The sequence below is a fragment of the Myotis daubentonii genome, chromosome 3, assembly GCF_963259705.1.
Source record: "Myotis daubentonii chromosome 3, mMyoDau2.1, whole genome shotgun sequence".
Taxonomy (NCBI): Eukaryota; Metazoa; Chordata; class Mammalia; order Chiroptera; family Vespertilionidae; genus Myotis; species Myotis daubentonii.
The window spans coordinates 51,290,870-51,311,994 of record NC_081842.1 but is presented as its reverse complement, the minus strand read 5'-3'; the positions used below and the strand labels follow the sequence as shown (position 1 = coordinate 51,311,994).

The following is a 21,125-nucleotide window of genomic DNA, read 5'->3' as shown; positions in this document are numbered from 1 at the left end:
TGGAATTAGGTAAAACACTGGGAAAACAGTGATCTGGTTTCATTCTCTCCAATAAGATGCTATAAACCTAAGGTAAGTCACTTTCTTCCTAAGGAGGAGAGAAAAGTAACAGTTGTTTCTTAACTATTTTCAAAAAGTGTTAGAAATGATAAAATGCTACAATGGCAGAAGCAATAGTCATACCCACTTTTCTTTCCTTTTCAGCAACTGCAACTCTTTGGGAATTACCAGTATATCGTGCAAGATATAGCCATTACCTTGATGGTGTGTTTAACAAGTAAGCTCTTTAGTAAATAAACTATATTATTTGTATTTATCTATGACATTCTAGACATGTTCACACAAGTAAGAGCTTCAGAAAAAGATGCATCTTAACTACAAAAACCTCATTTCCTATGAATTTTTTTGAAAGTCGTTTTGAGGGAAAATTGAGGCTTAAAGTCCTCAGACATGACATTAAATATCCTGAAAACAAATAGGTTTTAGCCTCATAAAATTGTCAATGTATTTTGAGTTCTTTGTAGGTTTGTGCCTGGTGCATTGAAAAATGTATAGGAAATCTAGAAAGGGAATCCTTAAAGCCCAAAGGTCACTTTCCATTATTCAGCTATGCTTCATGTTGACGTGAAACCAGATTCTTGCTTAGTCTTTCATGTGTGAGAACAAATGCTAGCATTTTATTCTCGTGAAATTCTCTCAAAAGCAAGGTGTATGCTTGCAGCAGCTATTGCTCGTTTCCTTCCTTGCAGATGACACTGATACAGTATTTCTTATCAAAGAACTCAGGTTCGATATAACAATAAGTGAGAAAGGTGACTGCCTGAACAGAGGAAAGAAAAAGAATGATGCAGTCATCTCTTTTCCCTTGTTCAACAGTGAAAGTTTTTTGAAAAATAACAGGTAAAACATCAGGCAGGGCAGGATATTAATAACTGTGAATTTCATGTTGAATCTTAAAGCATAGAACTGATATTGAAGTCATTTATTATATCAATACAATGACAAAATTTATCAGAATCAGAGATGTAAGTAATATAAATTTTGATTCTTAGGATTGAAATGTCTATTCATAGCCCATAGAAATATTTTCTACACTAGAGGCCCGGTGCATGGGATTCATGCACTGGTAAGGGGTGTGGCCTGCAGGGATTGGCCCGCTGTGAGAGCGCCACTCATCCCAGTCAGCTGAAGGACTGTGGACCCACCCACAGCTGCTCCCTGGTCTGGCATCTTTGTGGAGCGGGAGTACTAGCCTCTTCAGGGAACCCGGCTGGGGCTGGGCCCAGGGACAATAGCACTGAGAGGTGGGGGAGTAAGCCTCAGTCCCACAGTAGCCACGAACCCGCCTCCCAGTCTTCAGGGTCACCACTGGGAGCCTGGCAGCAGCAGTGCTACATGGCCTGCAGGCATCCGGAGGAGGCATCAGGGAGCAAGGAGGAGGAGCCTGGGGTGAGGAGGCTACAATCACAGCCCGGGTTGCTGCCCATCAGCCCAGGGTTTGCAGCGGCTCATCCCAGTCAGCCAAGTGATGCTCCCACTGTGGTAGCACACTGACCACCAGGGGGCAGCTCCTGCATTGAATGTCTGCACCCTGGTGGTCCGTGTGCGTCATAGCTACTGGTCGACCGGTCGTTCTGGTCATTCCGCCTTTTAGTCACTGGGCTTTTATTATATAGGATGTTATTAATATTCACATGACTAGATAATTTTGAATTAATAGTATTGCTTTGCAGTGTTGGATATTTTTAAGTAAGTTACATGTTACTTATGAATATGGTCAGTGATGCCATAAAGGAAAAAGAACACCAGGAAGTTCCAAGAGCTATTCTAGCAGTCAGTAGCATGAAGGTGAAGGCCATTGCCATCCTCCACTGCTCCCATCTCTGCGACCTTCGGCAAATTATTTATAAAACAAATAACCTCCTCATAGAAAATGTCTTCATAGGGTTCTGAGAATCAGATAAAAGAATAAGCTCTAACCGGTTTGGCTCAGTGGCTAGAACGTCTGACTGCGGACTGAAGGGTCCCAGGTTCCATTCCAGTCAAGGGCATGTACCTTGGTTGCGGACACATCCCCAATAGGGAGTGTGCAGGAGGCAGCTGATCGATGTTTCTCTCTCATTGATGTTTCTAACTCTCTATCCCTCTCCCTTCCTCTCTGGAAAAAAAAAATCAATAAAAAAGAATACATGTGAAGTAAAATAATACAATGCCCCACATACTATGAGCATTGTTACAAAATTAATATCACCAGGTGCTTCTATATTCTTTTTCTTCTTTTGCAATGATGCTAATTTGGTGAGCCCTTGAAAAGAATTTGACTGTGTACAAGTAGACTGATTAGAAATCCAAACCATTGGGTGGTAGTCTTAGCCTTTCCTCAGAATGCCAGATGACCTTGAGTAAGTTATTTTGAGCTCTTACATAATTAATTTCATGATATTGGTTATGAATTTGACTCCCATGGCAGGGGGTATACTTTACTTTTTCTCATGGCAATATCCTGTTGATTTTCACGCCAGTTGGCCAGTTACCCTCTCATCTCAGAGTAGGCTCAGTGGGAAACTTGGAATGACTCAAGGCAGAATCATTGTTGCCAGTGGGAGAAAAAGTCTCAGAAGGGTAATAGTTCAGAAGCATGATGTTCTATCAGAATGGCAGCACTTTATCCAAATATTATTCAACAAACATGTAGCTAGTTTGGTAAATGGGCTGGGCTCAAGGTGTAGCTGAGAAATGGAGTCAATAAACAGCTATTTTTGTTTTATTTTTACCCTCTGCCTTTAGGCACTATTGCTTTCCCATCCCTATAAGCTCAGTTATCCCATAGGCAGATCATTTCCTGGTCAATTCCAGTTATTAAATGAACTCATCTTTAGTTATAAAACACCTAGGTATTGTAAATTAATATTTTGAGTTTTCATCTAATTCAGAGCTTTGCTTTCCCTATATCAAGCCTGACCTATGGTTTGGAGCAAGCAGTAGGTGAGAAGGCCATGGTCTCTGCTTTCCTTGCAATAGTCTCTATTCACCTACATTCAAAATCTGTTTCAGGGAATATGAGAGCAACAAGAGCAAAGAACTTTTACTTAAGCGGGAGTGTTGTAGTTGTCTCCTGACATGGCAGACATCTTCAGTTCAGGCAATGTGTAGGGGGCCCATGGGTGAGTTCTTGGGTTCTTCAGAGAGTTTCTGTGGATTGGTCTGGACTAGACCTCTGCTTGACATAGTGGTGCTCTCTCCTTCTGACTCCTCAGAATTCCTTTCAGCAACTGCCTTCTAGTGGTACATACCTCAAAGCCTTTTTTTATTGCAGGGTCCTCTAGCCCCAGATGACTGCCTCATTGGGCAGATTCTTCTCAAGACACCTCTAGTTTGGTTAATTCCTATAGCTTCTGCTTGTGCTACCTATCAGTAAACGAGAAAGCTTGCTGTCACCACTGCCCCCTCTCCCTTCCCTCTGATATTTCAACCTCAAAACCATTTCTCTTAGGGTGGTTCTTATGACCTTCACTTCTTTGGGTTAGGGTGATGCAGGAAAGAAAAACACAGTTCTTGCTCCTTCTAAAAATTCCCTTTTAAAAATCTCTTGATAATCTGTAGTTTTCTTTGATATAGTCTGTATATAGGTAATTGTGTGTGTACGGGGGTATGTTTGCATGTTTACAGTTGAAGGACCAATATGGATCTCACTTAGTAGGTACTATGGAATTATGGTAATGGGCTAATTTCTTTACAAAATGAAAAGCCCCTCACCATCCTCTTAGGTATGTCCATCTCCTACTATGTGTTAGGCATGTACATGCCTGCTGTATAAAAGACTGATCACTAAAGTTCAGAATTTAGTGGGGGATTCACATACATGAATGAATGAAATGCAAATCTAAAGTAGTGAGTGCCAGGAAACAAGAAGTTCAGAAAAAGCAGAGATTGCTTCTGATAATCTGAGATTAGGAAGGAGATAGTAATGGAGGATAGAGAGAGAGAGATGTTTAGGATGGCTTCATGGAAGAGGTAGCATTTATAACAAAACGGGAAAGATAGATTTCAAACATTATTTTACTAAAAGAAGGGAACAAAGTAGAACAAAACAACATGAGCAAGAGAGAGCAGACAAATATGGAGCATGAGTTTTTCAATTTAACCACACTGTAGGACATTTGAAAAGAAACATCAAGAGATAAAATTTGAAAGATGAGTTGGGTCAGATCACAGAATCTTGACTGAGAAATGTGGACATTAATCTGCAGGTGTTGAGTCATTGATGATTAAATGATCAATGCAAAATCACTTTTACCAAGGACCCCTACATGTCCAAATTCCCAGGTTATGGTTTTGACCTTAAGCTTGAGTTAGTATGAGACAAAAGACAATACTATCACACATTTAATTTATTTATATACTTACTTATCTATACACACCTGCTTTGGTTCCACAAGATTCTGAATCAACACACAAAGGCGCCTAATAAAACAAGATATAATACAGGAGTAGGCAAAATCTGGTTTACAGTTGAATTGTGACAGTCTTTTGAGTTAATAAAGCTATTATAATAATCACAATCTGCATGCCTTTTTGCATACAAATAACTGTAGTCCTACTTTTGCCCACCTGTGTATATTTAAAGGGAAAATCCAGCAGAAAAGTAATATGAAGTCAGGGAAGTCAATTAAAATAATATATGCCTTGAAGTCCAATTCGACTCTAATAGACCTAGAAGTCCTATTGAAAGGAATTTGTCCTTGCTACACCTTTGTTCTCTTCAATAAGATATACTCCAATTAGATCAAGAAAATAGAGGAATATAATTCTAAAAAATCTGAGAACAGAAATTCAGAAGCACCTGGCCCCGAGGAGGGCCAGAACACCCAACGCTGCTTTCTTAATTTCCAAGAGACCAACTTGTCTCTTTATTCTTCTTTCTTTTCTTACTGTTTTCATCTGACTTCTACTCATTCACCTTGCAAATGACCCTAAATGGTGACTCCTTTGAATCTCTATTTTCTTGATCAGTGATTCTCATTATTGATGTTTCTATCTCTCTCCTTCTCCCTTCCTCTCTGAAATCAATAAAAATATATACTTTTAAAAAAGAGAGAGAAGAATACCTACATTATATCCAAATGATGCTGAACAACTAAGATCTGTACCTTGAGAATAGGAATGAGAACTGCTAAGTTCTCCCATAGAGCAGGCCCTGTGCTAGGTTCAGTAAGGTCCAAAAGTGGCATGAGACAGGTTGTCCCCCCTCAGGGAACTCATATCTGCTGAGTGTATGTGTAAACAACACAATTTAACACAAGACACCTTCACCTTAGTGGCAATATGAGCAATATGCTGTGGAAACTCAGAGAAGGTAATGATTAATTCTGAATAAAATATATCATTCCTCTGCATGCACTCTGATAGCATATGTCATCATCATCATCATTTTAAGGAAACCTGGACAATTCAAGGAAGCTTTTCTGGCTGCTGAGAAACAATACTGCTACCCAAGCTTGTATTTCATGGATCCGTTTTATCCTTTTTAATTCATGAGACCCACACCACTGCATTATGCTGTAGAGCAAAAAACACTGAGTTTACATCATTCATACACTGTGGGTATTTTAACAAAGGACTCTACTTCTCTGAACCTCAGTTTCTTCACCTCAAACTAGGAGATAAGATAACTATTTTGTATTGCTTTTTGAGGAAATACTAGTAAAGATAACATGTACAAAACACTCACCTGGTCTCTGGAATCTAGTAAGAATCCTAAAATGGCAGTCATTATTTTTAAATTTATCTATAGTCAGGTGTACAGAATCCTTGTCAGAAAATATTAGGCATTTCTAATTTGGAAAAAGTTAAAATATTCTTTATATAAGGGCTCTGAATCAATCAGTTATTGTCACGAATACTGCTTAACAAACTACCCTCAAAAGTCTTAGGCTTACAACACGCACTCGTGTGTCTATAGGTTGATTGTCATTCAACATGCATATAGGTGGGCTCAGGTAAGCCATTCTGCTTTAGAATATAGGTGAGTTGGTCTTGGTCCAGGCTATGTGTTTGATTCATGTCTCCTCCATATTTTTCATCCTGGGGCCAGGCTGAATGAGCAGACCTAGGCATGTTCCCATTGCAGGTCACAGAGCAAAGCAGAGAGCAAGCCCAGCTGTGCAAGAAGGCCTCAGACCTCTTATAACATTCCTTTGGTCATTTAAAATCACTCAGTGAAACCAAAATTAAGGAGTGGTAAAGTCTACTTTGCCCAGATGAGACCAATACTTCAATCTATCTTATTCTCTGTATAAAAAGAAATGCCAGAAACCCAATGTGCATCTGAGAAAGAGAAGTCCATAGTGGGAAAAGTCAGGTGCACAGATTCAATTACACCTCTTTTCATTACCCATGGCCTCTTTATGAACTCTGTGGCCACATTCTACCTTGTGTATTGAAGTGCAGAAAGAACTCCAAGCACTGCAGCCTCTGCCTTCTGTCTTCTTACACATGAAGGACAGTCTCTTTGCACTTTTCCTCAGCTCTGACCACAGCCCACGTTGTGAGTCCCTTTCTGTGTGCCCTTTAATGACTTCTCACATCAGCTACCCAGATTTAGGCCAAACTTTGCTAGTGGAGGACACAACCTCAACAAGGCTGTCCTTACTTCAGATACTAGCTTTAAGTTAGGGGGTTCCCATGCCACCTGCACTTCTGACCAGCTGGCTACAAATTTGGAGTTTCTCACTAACCTCTCAGATTCAGTAATTCACATCAACATCTCACAGAACTCAGAAAAGTGCTACACATATGATTACAGTTTTGCTATAGCAAGTGGATACAAATCAGAACCAGTTAATGTGAGAGACTTAGAGGGAAAGATCTGGGAAGGGTCCCAAAGATGATACTCCATTGTCCTCTCCCTGGGGAGTCAGTTTGCCTTTTCCTCCTGGCAAATCAATGTGTGATAATATGCATAGGATAGCCAAGCATGGAAACACACCTGACCTCCCATGTGTGGAGTTTCCATGGCAGTTCCATTATTGAGGCATAATTGATTTAATCATTGGCCATGAAGTTGAACTCAATCCCAGCTCCTCTTCTCTCTCTGAAGATCAGCCTGATGTCAGGAGTTTAAAGTCCCAATTCTCCAATCACACAGCTGTTTTTTGTTTTGTTTTTTTGGCATTCCAGACCCCATCCTGAGTCATCTCCATAGCACAAACTCTCTTCAGGCCCACCATGAGTCATCTTGTTGGCATGAGCTATCAGGACTCACCATGAATAACAAAGATATTCCAATTGACTCAGAAAAATCCCAAGGATTTTAAAGGGTATATCCCAGGAAATGGGGTTAAAAGCCACCCCAATTCTTTATTCCAAGGGTTTTGAGATAACCTCCCAATAGTCTGGGACAAAGTCCAGACAAAATCTTTATTACACAACCCATCTATGTCTTCTATTAGACTGCAAGCTCTTTGATAACAGATGAGAGTCCTTCTTCTCTGAATACCCCATAACTTCTAGCCCAGCACCCTCTTGGGGAAATATTGCTTAAATTGGTAAAGGTAAAGCCTTAGTCACAGAGCTTTAGAGTAAATGAGTTGGAAGAGCCTTTGGAGACCTTGTAGACATTCCAACACATTCATTTTATACAGAGAGTTTAAAATGATTACCCCAGAAAACACATTGAGCAAAGTGAAAAACTACTTTAGGGTTTTATTATCCCAAACTGGACACCCAATGCCCATCACAAACCTAAGCATACACACTTTATTTTCTTCCTCACATCAAAGAAGTCAGTGATAAGTTATGAAAAGGGACGAGGTGACAGATATGAAGGCAAGAACTGAAACATGACTATGATATAAACCTTTAAATGTGATGTATCTAATTTCTGACCTTCCCATGCTTCTTTCCTGCTCTGCCCTACACAGTGCATTACGTTTTCATATATATATATTTTTAGAATGTGTGGCTTCTCAGGAGGATGTAGATACCATATTTTAAGATTCTCATCTGGAAGCAAGATTTTTTTTGTGAGCTCTATTTCCTAACTGAGTCTAATGTACTCTAGTAGTTCTCCATTGAGACACATTTCCAGGAGGGAACAGAGCACATTTCTAACATTTATCCTGATAGATAGAAATACTCAGAGAATATTTGCTGAATGAACAACAGAACAAATTCTTTTTAAAAAAATGTGCTACCCTATGAATATTAGTCTACCTAGATGCTTTCTTACTCTCCTCCTCTTAACTCTCCACTTTTCCATCATCACTGAGAAGTAATAGGAATGCTTATGCATATGAAAGGCCACTCTTCTTCTCTTATATACCATTCCTGCTAAGTCTGGTTGTAGAGAAAATATTTGCCCCATGCAATATGGCAAATTTACTAATTACAGAACTTTTTAATCCATACTTTTCACTTCTGAAGGTAAAACCAAAGGAAAGAGGCAAAGTCTGATAGCATTGGATCTGCAACTGGACAATGTGCTTTCCTAGATATAAATTCTCAACTCACATGTGCTGAATCTGAGCCATAAGGCAAGACTCAAAATAATATGCATCTCAATCTTTTATTCTCAACAATGAAAGTGTAACTGGGAAAAATGCATTTCTCTTTCAGTGAGTTCAACTCATGCCTACCCAAAGCTGGCTCCATACCGACCAGCAGGACAGCTCCTCTCTCCCCCTTTGCTGCTCTCAGTCTTGTTGAATACCTGTTTCACCTGCATTGTGCATATCTGTGCATTTCTCTATGTGAAGCAGCAGCCCTGGTACTGTGAGGTCTACAGATACAGGTAATGGTTACTTCCTTACTTTGCCTTTCCGAAGGTGATACGATGACTACCAATGACATTGTACAACTGGGTTTGAACTATACCCTAAAATTTTAATTAACAAAAGTTGTGTCTCCACACTGCAAAATACCAATGGTGAGATAGATCACAGAACACAGTTGATGGGTGGAGTCCTGTGGTGAGCCATGTGGAATGGATAGGAGAACATTTTACATTGGTTGTTGAGGTATAGATCTGACAGTTGGTTGGCTGAATTAACTCCCTGGTAGATTGGGTATCATATAGACCAGAGGTGGGCAAGCTTTTCTTGTAGAGGGACAGATGGTAAATAGTTTTGGCTTTGTGGGCTAGATGGTCTCTGTTGCAACTACTCAGCTCTGCTGTTAGAGTGAAAAAGCAGCCATAGACAGACAACATGTAAACAAGTGGGTGTGACTATGTTCCATAGACCTTCATTCACAAAAACAGTTGATGGGTTGGATTTGGTGAGCGAGCTGAAGCCAGCTGGCCCCTGATATGTAAGAGATTCCCAATTACTTTGGGAAAATCTTTCCAATTCCCAGAGCTTTAATTTCTTTAACTATAGATTAAGGATTAGCTGAGGTGAATTATGCCATAGATGTTTAACTTATGTTTTCCAATAAAGCCTGTCTGACCCCCAAAAGGAAAGGAAAGCCAACTGCTGTTCTTTTAGAAGTCAGGCTTGTACAAACTCCCCCTCACTCCACTGTGGTTGTGAAGGCATCAGAACTCCAGGAACCAGTGGAAGATAGTTTGAAAAGTACCAAATGATGTCTAAAGTTGTCATTTAGACCTCAAAGTCAGAAATTCAACTACTACTTGAAATATGGAAGTCATTTTTGTTTCAAAACCAGATTTCCCCCCAAATTGAAGTGCACATATTCAGAGAAGTAAAGGTCTGATGAAATCCAGGAGACAACATGGTGTAGGCAAAAGGATGGTGGATGGGTAGTCCTGCCTCTATCATTAATTAGCTAAGTCATATTAGTCCTCAGCTTTCTTATCTGCAATGTAAGTATATTGAATTAGATATCCTAGTTTAGTGTTAAACTCTGTACTTCAACCCTTCTAGTTTGTCTGTCCACTTTGTGCAAGAACGCTTTCTTAACTACTGATTGTCTCCTTAATCTATTAAGCAACCTTTAACTCAACATCTCTTCTATGCAAAACACATTTTAGAATCCAGGGAGCCAAGAATAATAAGACTTAAGTCTTGCATTTGAGGTCACAATTGGAAAAGAAAAGTTACTTATTAACAATTATAATAGTAAAAAGTTTCAAGCTGAATAAGAAAACTGTTGGAAACTGATTTGTGGGTTTGATACTGAAAAAAATAAACATTGCGCAAAGCTCCATCAGAAGTGGGAAAGCCATTATCTTAAATATTTTTCTGAGCAAATGCTATGTGGCATCACTGTATTAGGTGCTAAGGATTTGTTGAAAATCTGAGTAAAACTAAATAAATAAATAAATAAATAAATAAATAAATAAATAAATAAAACCAAAAGGAAAACTCCATATTCAAGGAACTCTAATCCCTGGACTGGAAAATAAAAACATGTGAATGAATACTTGCAAAACAATGCAGCACTAAGAGGGAAAAATGGGGGCGCTGGTTATGCTGGCCAGCAAATGTAAAGACATTCAGAAGGAATAGCACATATGACCTCAGAGGTATGCAAATGGTGATGTGGGGGGAGGGCAGGGAATATTCCTATATGTTCAGAATATAAGGAGTCTATAAGGACTAGCAAAAGATAAGGCTGGATACATCAGAGTCTGGAGGTCTTCTGGACCTGCCTAGGAAGTTTCAACTTAATTTATTGGCAAAACAAAGCCATAAACACTCATAAGCAGGAGAGTGTTATGTTCAAATCCTCTGGAAGAGCCTTTGGTTGTGTGAAGAGAGAGTGGGCAGATTCAAAATCAGGACTCAGCATACCCCATCTAGCCTGATCTTGGACGCTAAGCAGGATAAGGCTTGGTTGGTACTTGGATGGGAGACCCACACACACATTTACTCTGAATTAAAAAGAATTCCATAGAAAATGGCCACTCAAGCCCTTTCGATACAGATCACTTTTTCTAAATGGAATGCTGCACAAAGAACAATCTTGACTTCCTCCGAATTTTATTTCTGTTTTGACATTGCAAGAGCTTTATGTCTTGGTAGTTATTGGCTGGAACAGTTTGAAAGCTGAGGTTCTGTGGTAGCGGTAAACTAATTTTTTCCCACCAGCTGGAGAAAAATGAAATAAAAAGCCCCATAAATGCTGGTGATTCTTTTGTAGTGAGTGCTTTCTGGACAACCAAAGTAATTTCTCAACAAATATGAGTTTGGAAAGAAACTGGACTGGAAATGCAACTCTGATTCCTGGTTCAATTTTAAGTTTTGAGAGTACCACACTGTGGCCCATCGGGACCCTTAACTGTATCACAGTAGCATTTATCTTTTCTAAGGGAAAGCCATTTCGAAAACCCATCTACACAAACTGTAAGTATATGAAGTTTACTTTTTCTTTTTGAATATCATTTTTCTCCTCCCCGCTCCATCTCCCCAGAAGCGCAACTCACTGAGGTGATTGGCTGAGAGGGGAACCATTGCATTGATCTAAAATTGAGTACTAAATGGTAATTTTCATGGGTGGAAGAGCCCATGGGAGAAACCTGCTCAATGGCATGGAAGCACATGCACTATTGAATTGTCACATGAGTCCTGCCCTATTGTGAGCCATCAAGAAGGAACTTAAGTACCTACGTATATGTCAAAATATTTTGTAAAAGTCTTTCCAACCAAGTCAAATATAACCTTGTAATAACTTATAACATTGAGGAAGTTACTTTAACAATTCTGTGCATCTCTTTGATCACCAGTGAGGATGAACATGTATCTATGTTATTAGCCATTTCTTCATTTCTAAATTTCATTTACATTTTTATTAATTTGTTTCTATTGGGTTACTGTTATATTTCTTATTTATTTGTATGAGCTGTTTATCCTTTGGGATTTTTCCATTGCCTTTATGCACAATTTTTTCTCATTGCAAAATCAGATTATCATTTATTTAATTTTTTAAAAATTTCTTTTAATGCTTTTTAAAACCTAATGTTAATTTGGGATATGATTTAAAGTAGAGATCAAACTAGTTTATCCAATTAGTCCCTAGTTTTCCCAGCAGATTTTATTATTTAATATTTCATTTAGTCACTTATTTCTCAACTCAATGTAATGCCACCATTATCATAACTATATTCATGTATATATTTATGGTTTTCTCATATGCATAATTTATATTATGTAAATTTTAATATTATATTTATGTTATAAACCAGGAGTTAGGAACATCTGGCCATGGGCCATATACTAGTAAGGCCTGGGAAATCATTTGGTCTGGCCCTACCAAGGCATTAGGGGTGAGTTAATTAAATGTTTGACCAAATATAGTAGACTACTTTTTAATTTAGTAATTTTGTATGGTCCACAAATGATATTATAAATATCCAAATGGCCATTGGCAGATAAAAGGTTCCCCACCTAGTTATACTATATATTAATTTTTATAAGATTATTATTTTCTATACTACCTGCTCTGTTTTATTGATATACCAGCCTATTTTTTATCTACCACTTGGCTTTAGAAATTAGACTTTTATATGTTTTTATAAGTAGTAAGGTTGGCGTATCCTTGTTACTCTTCATTTAAAAAATATTTATTACTTTTCTTTCTTGTTTATTCTTCCAGAAAAACTCTAGAATAAATTGTCAGGCTTTTAAAAAAAATCCCTTTTGGGAAAAATGCATTTGTTTACACACTTTAATCTCCACATTTAAGAACATATCATGTCTCTCTATATCTTTATGCTTCCTGTTATATCTCTTAGTAAATATTTGTTGTGTTCTCTACTATAGATCCTGCACACTTATTTAAGAAACTAATCCTATACTTTTTTGTATATTTTCTGTCTTACTGTAGAGTCCAGAATTTTCAGGACAATGTTAAATAATAGTGGTAATAGCAGATAGTTCTACCCAGGCTTCTGAAAACTACTAGAACTATTTTTATTAATAAATATAATGAAATATAATAATTATATTTACTTATAAATATCATGAAATTATCCTATTTCCAATAATTAGAAGTGTGTTGTTTTTTGGTTTTTGTTTTTAAATATATTTTATTGATTTTTTACAGAGAGGAAGGGGGAGGAATAGAGAGTTAGAAACATAGATGAGAGAGAAAGGTCAATCAGCTGCCTCCTGCACACCCCCTACTGGGGATGTGCTCACAACCAAGGTACATGCCCTTGACTGGTATTGAATCTGGGGCCCTTCAGTCCACAGGCCAATGCTCCATCCACTGAGCCAACTGGCTAGCGCTAGAAGTGTGTTTTAAAATCCAGAATGGGTGATTCATTTCATCAAACTCCTTCCTGTCACCTACTGAGACAATTATGCTTTATGTTGTCCTGGTGACCAAGTGCTAGTCTATTATGTTAATAAACTTCACATTAAATCATCTTCACATTCTTGATCAAGCCCCACTTCCCTGTGGTAGATTATAAATTTTACTAAATTAAATTTTTTACTTTTTTATATCTACACTAGAGGTCTGGTACACGAATTTGTGTATGGGTGGGGGCCAGGCAGGTGGGGTGAGGGGCCGAGGGCAGTTGGCCAGCCGGCCCCACCCCCAATCAGGGTGTTGGGGGCCAATCAGGGGCCAGGCCAGCCAGGGGTTGGGGCCAATTAGGGCCCGGATCAGGCTGGTTGGCTGCCACAGTGATAGCCACTGGTTGTTCTGGTCATTCTGGCCATTCCACCATTCCAGTTGCTGGACTTTTATATATATACTAGATGCTCAGTGCACAAATTCGTGCATGGGTGGGGTCCAGCTGGTCCGGCCCCAATTGGGGCCAAATCTGGGCCAGGTCGGCCAGGGGTCAGGGCCTGTGGGCGATTGGCTAGTGGACCCCACCCCCAATTGGGGTTGGGGGGCCAATCGGGGGCAGAGCTGGCTGGAGGGAGAGGCCACAGGCCAATCAGGGTGGTGGTGGCTGATTGGGAGTGGGGCCAGCCAGGGGGAGGGGCTGTGGGTGGTTGGCTGGCTGGCCCCACCCCCGATTGGTGTGTAGAGGGGTGATTGGGGGCAGGGCAACCCAGGGGGAGGGGCCATGGGTGGTTGGCCATCCGGTCCTGCCCCTGATCAGAGTTGGGGGGCCCATTGGGGCGAGGCTGACTGAGGGAGGGCCCATGAGAAGTTGGCTGGCTGTCCCCACCCTGGATCTGCTGGTTCACTGGCCGCAGTGGGCATCATAACAACTGGTTGTTATAGTGTTCTGGTCGCTGGCTTTTTATAGATATAGACTAGAGGCCCGGTTCATGAAATTCGTGCACGGGCGGGGGGGGGGAGGGTCCCCTCACCCCAGCCTGCACCCTCTCCAATCCAAGACTCCTTAGGGATGTCCAACTAAACCAGGCCCGGGGATCGGGCCTAAACCAGCAATCGGATATCCCTCTCACAATCCTGGACTGCTGGCTCCTAACTGCTCACCTGCCTGCCTGCTTGATTGCCCCTAACTGCCCCCCTCTGCAAGCCTGATCACCCCTAACCACCTCTGCTTGCCAGCCTGATCACTCCTCACTGCCCCCTTGCCTGGTCACCCCTAACTTCCCCCTCCCCGCTGGCCTGATCACCCCTAACTGCCCCCCCCCCCTGCTGGCCTGATCACCCCTAACTGCCTCTGCCTGCTGGCCTGATCACTCCCACTTCCCGCCCCCACCCCCACCAACCTGGTTGCCCCCAACTTCCCCCCCTTGCCAGGCTGGTCGCCCCACGCAGCCTGTTCAGTAGTCCGTTCAGTTGCAATGGTTGCTTAGGCTTTTATATAGATAGATATTTCACAAGGGGGATATATTACGTTAGCTAGTGCTTCAATTTGAATTATAGCTACAGAGTCCTTTTGCTTAAATTGAGTTTTTTAGAGCTGAATTAGTTACATCATACTGATTTAAAGCTTTTGGGTAAACTCAAACCCCTATGTCAAACATAGCTGATAATTTAAAATGAAAAAAGTTCTAACCAATAGAATAAATCATGTTCTTTCAAGGTTATATAAGTCAAAGTTCTTGGAGCTACTATTAAAATATACAAGCAATTTTATATTGATACAACAGAAAAGTCTTTGCCCTTCTTAACAGCCTTTGGCAGAAGATCAACTTATGATTGGATATTAAAAAAACTATAGATTAAATTTTTTTCAACTACAGTTTACATTCAACACTATTCTGCACAGCAAAGTGGGCAGAAAATCACACACTTTACAGAGTGGTCCCCTGTGGCCCCAAGTACCCACTTAGCCCCACACATACACATCATTTCATTATTAACTATATTACCTATGCTGCAATCTACATCCACATGACTATTCTGTGCTGCTGATTTGTAGTGCTTAATCCCTTCACCTTTTTCACCCAGTCCCCCAACCCTCCTCCCCTCTTGCAACTGCCAATCTGTTCTCAGTATGGGTTAAATTTTTATAGAAACAGGTGTGAATATTCACTTATCTGAAAATAATCTGTAATGGCTTGCCCAGGACTTTTCTTTCCAAATCACCTGTATAAACAGCCCGATTTTTTAAATTTCCTCATCAATAGTGACTAACCAAGGAGGGCAGCATTCCTTTCAGTTGTTCATTACATTTTCTAATCAAAGCTGAATTAAAGAAGAGAGCCTTATCATTTTGTTTCCACACCGCTCATTCATGCACTGGCTGCTTTTCAGACCATTAGTCTGAGGACGGTGTGATATGCACTCAGTTCCTAGTGAGCACCAGGCCTTTATCAGGATGGATGTTTGGGGCATCATCTTCCCAACATCTGGGTCCCTGGGGCTTGGAAACAATGAAGTAAATGAACAATCCACATAGCCATTTCCTGGGATCTTCTTGTCACCAAGCTGCTCAGATTGCTTAATTTGGGGAGATGCAGCCCCAAGTTTTCTCCTCTTAGCCTCACGTCCTTCCTGAGTAAGCCTGAGTATTCTCCAGGAGGCACTGTATCTAGCTGTATATATATAAAGTGAGGTGTAGATTACTATGATGGTGGGCGTAGATGAACAAGGGTGAAACCAGAGCTCTGGTTGTTTAAAAAATTAGGGCCTGCAGTAGAGGAGCAGTTGCCTTTGATTTCTTCTTGATATGACCTATGTAGAGTTGAGGGCCAGTAGACAATCAATACTGGAATAATGAGCATAAGAGAAAACCTAGTTCGTTTGTTTATAATTTTTGTTTGTTTGTTTGTTAATCCTCACCAGAGGATATTTTTTCATTGATTTTTAGGGAGAGTGGAAGAAAGAGGGAAAGACAGAGAGAGAAACATCAGTGGAAGAGAAACACATTGATTGGTTGCCTCCTGCATGAGCCCTCACCAGGGCCCAGGCCCAGGAGGAACTTACAACCAAGGCACGTGTCCTTGACCAGAATTGAACCCCGGACCCTTTGGCCCGCAGGCAGATGCTCTATCTGCTGAGCCAAACCAGCTAGGGCTGTTTATAAATTTTGAGGGTTATGAGAATCATTGATGTCATGGAAACACTGATTAAATGCTACAGTACTATTTCTATCAAAGCATTTCCAAGGCACCATCTACAAGTACCTAAAAGCTCTGATGGACACAGGAGTGGATGAGGTTTGGGGTAAGAGCAGTAATGTTGGCACATTGCATTCTGGGAAGTTTAGCTCCCAAAAGCAAAGCAGTTTTGGCAGGCTGGGGAGAGAGAACCCAGCCGATGCGCAGGCTAGTTTCTCATTTACTCTTTCAATTTAGAGCCCCAGAGAGAAGCAAGTACAAAGTCACTTTCAAGTGGTTACAGTCTAGTTGATACATAAATGAAGATTATGCAAAGATCATGCTATACACCATATGAAATAAAATGTTAAAAGGGATAATTGGGGAACTTTAAAGATAAAGTCATATTTGAACTGGGCTGTTTTTGAAAAATTGAAACTTGCCAAGAGAGAAAAAATATCATCTACACAGGGAATTCTGTGAACCGGAGGGACAGAAGGTGGAAAGCGTTGGGCCTCTGGAAGCAGCAGGTTTATGGATTAACTTCCCTGGGCATGTAAGGAAGAGCAATCAGAGGTCAGTTTAGAAAGGCTAATTGGAACCACACTGTGGAAGGCCATGAATTGAAGACCCTTGGATGTATTCTGTAGGCAACGAAGAAGAATGAGGTACTATCAAGAGGACTGACTGTCCATGAAGGCACGACTTAGTAGATACATGGTCTGTCTGGTGACCATTTACATGGACTGATCACTGCAAAAGGTCCTGCCGCCACTGCCCCACCCCCCCTCCCCAGGGCTCCTGAGTTGAGGTAGCTCCTTTATGGAAGTTACTTTACTACACTTATTAGCAGCTTTCTACACCCAGCCTTTCGAGGAAACACTTTAAGATATCACCTTTGTCTTATAAGCATTCGAACATATTTTAAAACATATGAGGATATTTCAAAACATCCAAAGATGTATCTAGTATTTTCCCAACAGAGATAATTGATTCTGCAATGTGTGCCAAATTATGTGAAACATTCCTTTAGCATCTAAAAGTAATGTTTGGTGTTTCTTCAGATATATTCTCATTTATGCTGATAACTGTCTTGGGCCTCACAGTTTTCATCATGTTTTCTGATTTTCAAGCTATATACCGTAGAATGGAGGTAAGTGGTATTCGTTTGCACATCTGTTATGACTCACATGTGCAATGGGACCATATTTGCATTGTAATTTCCAATTCTGTTGTTACCATAATCTCTCTGATCACTGAGAGACTATTCCTATTTACTAGAAGTGCAAGTGATATATCTGGATCTTACATACACTAGCCTCTCATTGTTTTCATATTATTGGTATTCCCAATTGAGTATATTTATTTCATTCACAACTGAAATATTATATTTAGATACTTTATTCTTCAATGTTATACTGGTATAATAAATTTTATGCATTGATTCAATAATTAATTTTTCAAGTTTAATATTTTAAAACATATAGTAGAAATCCTTCATACCATAGCTGTGAGGAGTAAGAAAAAGTAGACTTATAGGTCAATCATATTTCTATCTGTCGGAAACTGACTGTAAGTTTTATTTGATCCAGGGTGCAGTGGGTTAAAATTAAATTTATTAGAGGTTAGTGAGCCCATTCTTGGACCCAACATTGTGGGAGAATTAAAAAAGTATTGACCTACTACCATATCTTACAGCCTCTCCAGACAACCCTTGCACTGAGTGTGCTGTTTTTCACAACCGAGAGAAAGGCTGTCTCCACTTGGGGGAAAAATAACTCATATCAGAATAGACATGAGAATTAAAAGTGAGCCTTTTGATACTGTGGAGGACCTGTAGTTTTCGTCCTAAAGGCAGCTCAGTCTTCTGCATAGTTAGCCATATTCTGCCATTTAGGATCAGAAATGGGGCTATGTAGTTTTTTTATGTGTGTGTTTGTGTGTGTGTGTGTGTGTGTGTGTGTGGTTTGGTTTTTTGTTTGTTTGTTTGTTTCCTTGTTTGTTTGTTTGTTTGTCTATGGATGCAGCCATGGGAAGTTGTAGCTCTTACACTCATTCAATAAGTCAATATGTACCCTTTGATCCTTAAAAGGTGGTGGTTTGGGTAGGTTTGACTTTCATCAAGCCATTGGTTTAAGGCTGGGAAGATGTGTTCAGAAAATGTTCCCTTCACTTCAATCAAAATAAACTTAAACTTCTGCCCCCTTATGTTTACCCATAGGTCAATTTTACTGAAAGAATAAATTTCAGGTAGATGTAGCTTTGGGAGAATTAGAAGTAATAATGTAATTAGATGAATGATTTAATCATATACCCTGTTTGCTGGATTTGAAAAGACAAAAATGAAGAGAGACACACAGGCTTCCGAATGCCCTGTCTCACGCCTGTGGCCCAGGGCACATTTACTCCAAGTCTGTCATCAGGCACTGGAGGGAGCACAGGACAAGAGGCAGTTGGTTCTCCTTTGAATTCTGGCTCTGCCTTTTATTTATTGGCTTTGAGTCCTGGGCAAGGTACTGACCTTCTCATCTGTAAAGTGCTGAAAATAATGCCCACCCTCCGAGCTCAGAGAGTTGCTACAAATATGTAAATTAAATATGTTTTTTCAAAGTGTAAGGTGTGCAAAGTCTCATAGCAGTATTCCTTTTTCCACAGTTCATCCCAACCACGACATCATGGAGGGTTTCAATTTTGGTGGCAGCCCTCATCCAGTTCTGCGTGGCCTTCTTTGTAGAGGTAACGTGATTTCTGTGTGGTTCCTATCATTCTTCCAGGGAGATAAGCAAATCAAGAGCCTCATTCTCCACAGATGCTCATTTTTTAGAGCAAACACCTTTGTACCCAATAGTGATAGTTAAGAAGGGTTTATAAAAACTGTGCATGTACCCTTTGGGGGAAATTTCTTATAGAATGATTTATAGTTCTTTGAAGGCTGCATAGAAATGCTCTTGATATCTGTAGTATAGAAAGCAAACCATGAAAATAGCTCTAATTTTGCCTCATCTGAAGGCACTGTATTGTACTTTTCCAGTGGGCTCAATTATTCCTTAGAGACTGGACCAGGTGACCTTCCCGCTTGGAAATTCAATGAGACCGTTTACAGTGAAGCTCTGTCTTCAGGAGGCCTTCCTTAATCAAGAGAGAAGGGAAGCCATTGCTCATTCTAGTCAATGCTTACCCTGGAAGGTCTTCTCCGGTAGCATTTCTCTTCTACTTAGTGTCACTAAATCACTTTACCTACTCAGTGACAGCTTCAGGTTCTATATTTTTTAAAGAATAGTTTTTGTTTTGTTTTTTTAAAAAAGATTCATGTACCATATGTTCTTTGGGAAAGAGAATCAACCAAATTTTTAAACACACACACACATAGACAAATATTCCAGTGAATGCAACCAATATAAAATTTCTCAGACTTTTTAACTGAGGAATTCTAGTTCTGAGACTATATTTTTTTAAAAAGTGAGAGAGAAAAAACCCACATGTATGAAGGTATTATCATAATATTACCTACAGTGGTAAAATATTTGACTGGACTCACATCTTCGAAAGTAAAGATGCTGTTTGTTTAGTTATACAGAAATTTGAAGAGATGCTATACAATCATTAAAAAGGAGTATTAAGAAGACTGTAGCTACAAATTGTATATGAAAGTCTAGTACAAGCAAAAGTGGAATGCAAACTTTGACAAGTTCTGTTATGTGTAAAAATCGTTTGCATGTGAGCCTAGAAAGAAAAAAGAGCCCTAAATGGAAACAAAATCTATTTGATTGCAAGAGCCCATCTATTCATTCAACAAGCCTTTATTTGTCATCTTCTAGGTGGCATATGGCAGGTAGCAGTGATTTGTCTTGTCTTGATTTTGAGTACATTATTGAGTACAATACCTGGTGGTCGCTGGCAGTCAACTAATTCTAAGTGAATCATTAGCTAGAATTTAACTGGGAATCTGTGGAAATGAAAGGCTTACATTCAGCAGGTTTCTGAGAACACAAGTACACTTGCTTCTCAAGGGAACGAAAGGGGGGCTGTTTGACTTGGTGGGGCCTGCAGGGGGGAGAAGCCAGCATAGCAGCAGCAACAAGCACCTCTCAGGGGGAGGCTGGGGGACAGCATGTGGTGGTAGCAGGGGCCTGCAGCGGGGAGAAGCCAGCGACCAGGCAGCAGGGGAAGTGGATGATGGTTTGTTTTTTTCCACTGGATTTCCCAGGATGCCATCCTTCAAAATCGAGAGCTCTGGCTATTGATCAAAAATAAACTTGGATTCTGTTCAAAAAGTCAATATAGGAACTGGCAAAGGAAGCTGGCAGAAGACCCCACCTGGCCTCCCACAAACAGGACGGACTATTCAGGCGATGGCCAAAATGGGTTCTACATCAACCGAGGCTATGAAAGCCCTGAACAGATCCCAAAGGGAAAGCTCCAACAGGGAGGCCAAAACACAGAACAGCATTTTTGGACCCGACTGTAATCAGAATTGTTGTTGTACATGCTTAACAGCATCCCCTTTTCCCCAGAAACTACAGCACTGTGGAGAGGTGAGGGTAGCTTACCCTTATCTGTTCTCTCTCCAGCTGAGGACTCAAAACACATTTCTCAGTGTACTGAGCTTTGCAACAAAGAACCTTAATGATGCTTATTTTGACTGTATCCTACCCTTTACCACTGAGGGGAAAAAATACATTTCCTGGATTATCTATTTTTTAAAAATAAACTTTATTCACATTACATAGCATTATCCTGGTAAAA

At 40.1% G+C, this 21,125-nt stretch overlaps 1 protein-coding gene across 2 annotated transcripts in view; it reads left to right on the top strand.

The window, feature by feature from the left end:
• The window catches only part of ATP13A4 (ATPase 13A4), a 254,995-nt gene extending 233,917 nt beyond the window's left edge, over positions 1–21,078 (top strand). For both annotated transcript variants that reach the window (XM_059687405.1, XM_059687406.1), the window contains 6 exons: positions 205–277; positions 8,617–8,791; positions 11,104–11,306; positions 17,444–17,532; positions 19,035–19,115; positions 20,587–21,078. In XM_059687405.1, the coding sequence (XP_059543388.1) occupies positions 205–277; positions 8,617–8,791; positions 11,104–11,306; positions 17,444–17,532; positions 19,035–19,115; positions 20,587–20,847 (882 nt within the window). In that variant the 3' untranslated portion in view covers positions 20,848–21,078. The remainder of the gene's footprint in view (positions 1–204; positions 278–8,616; positions 8,792–11,103; positions 11,307–17,443; positions 17,533–19,034; positions 19,116–20,586) is intronic.
• The last annotated feature ends 47 nt before the right edge of the window (positions 21,079–21,125 follow it).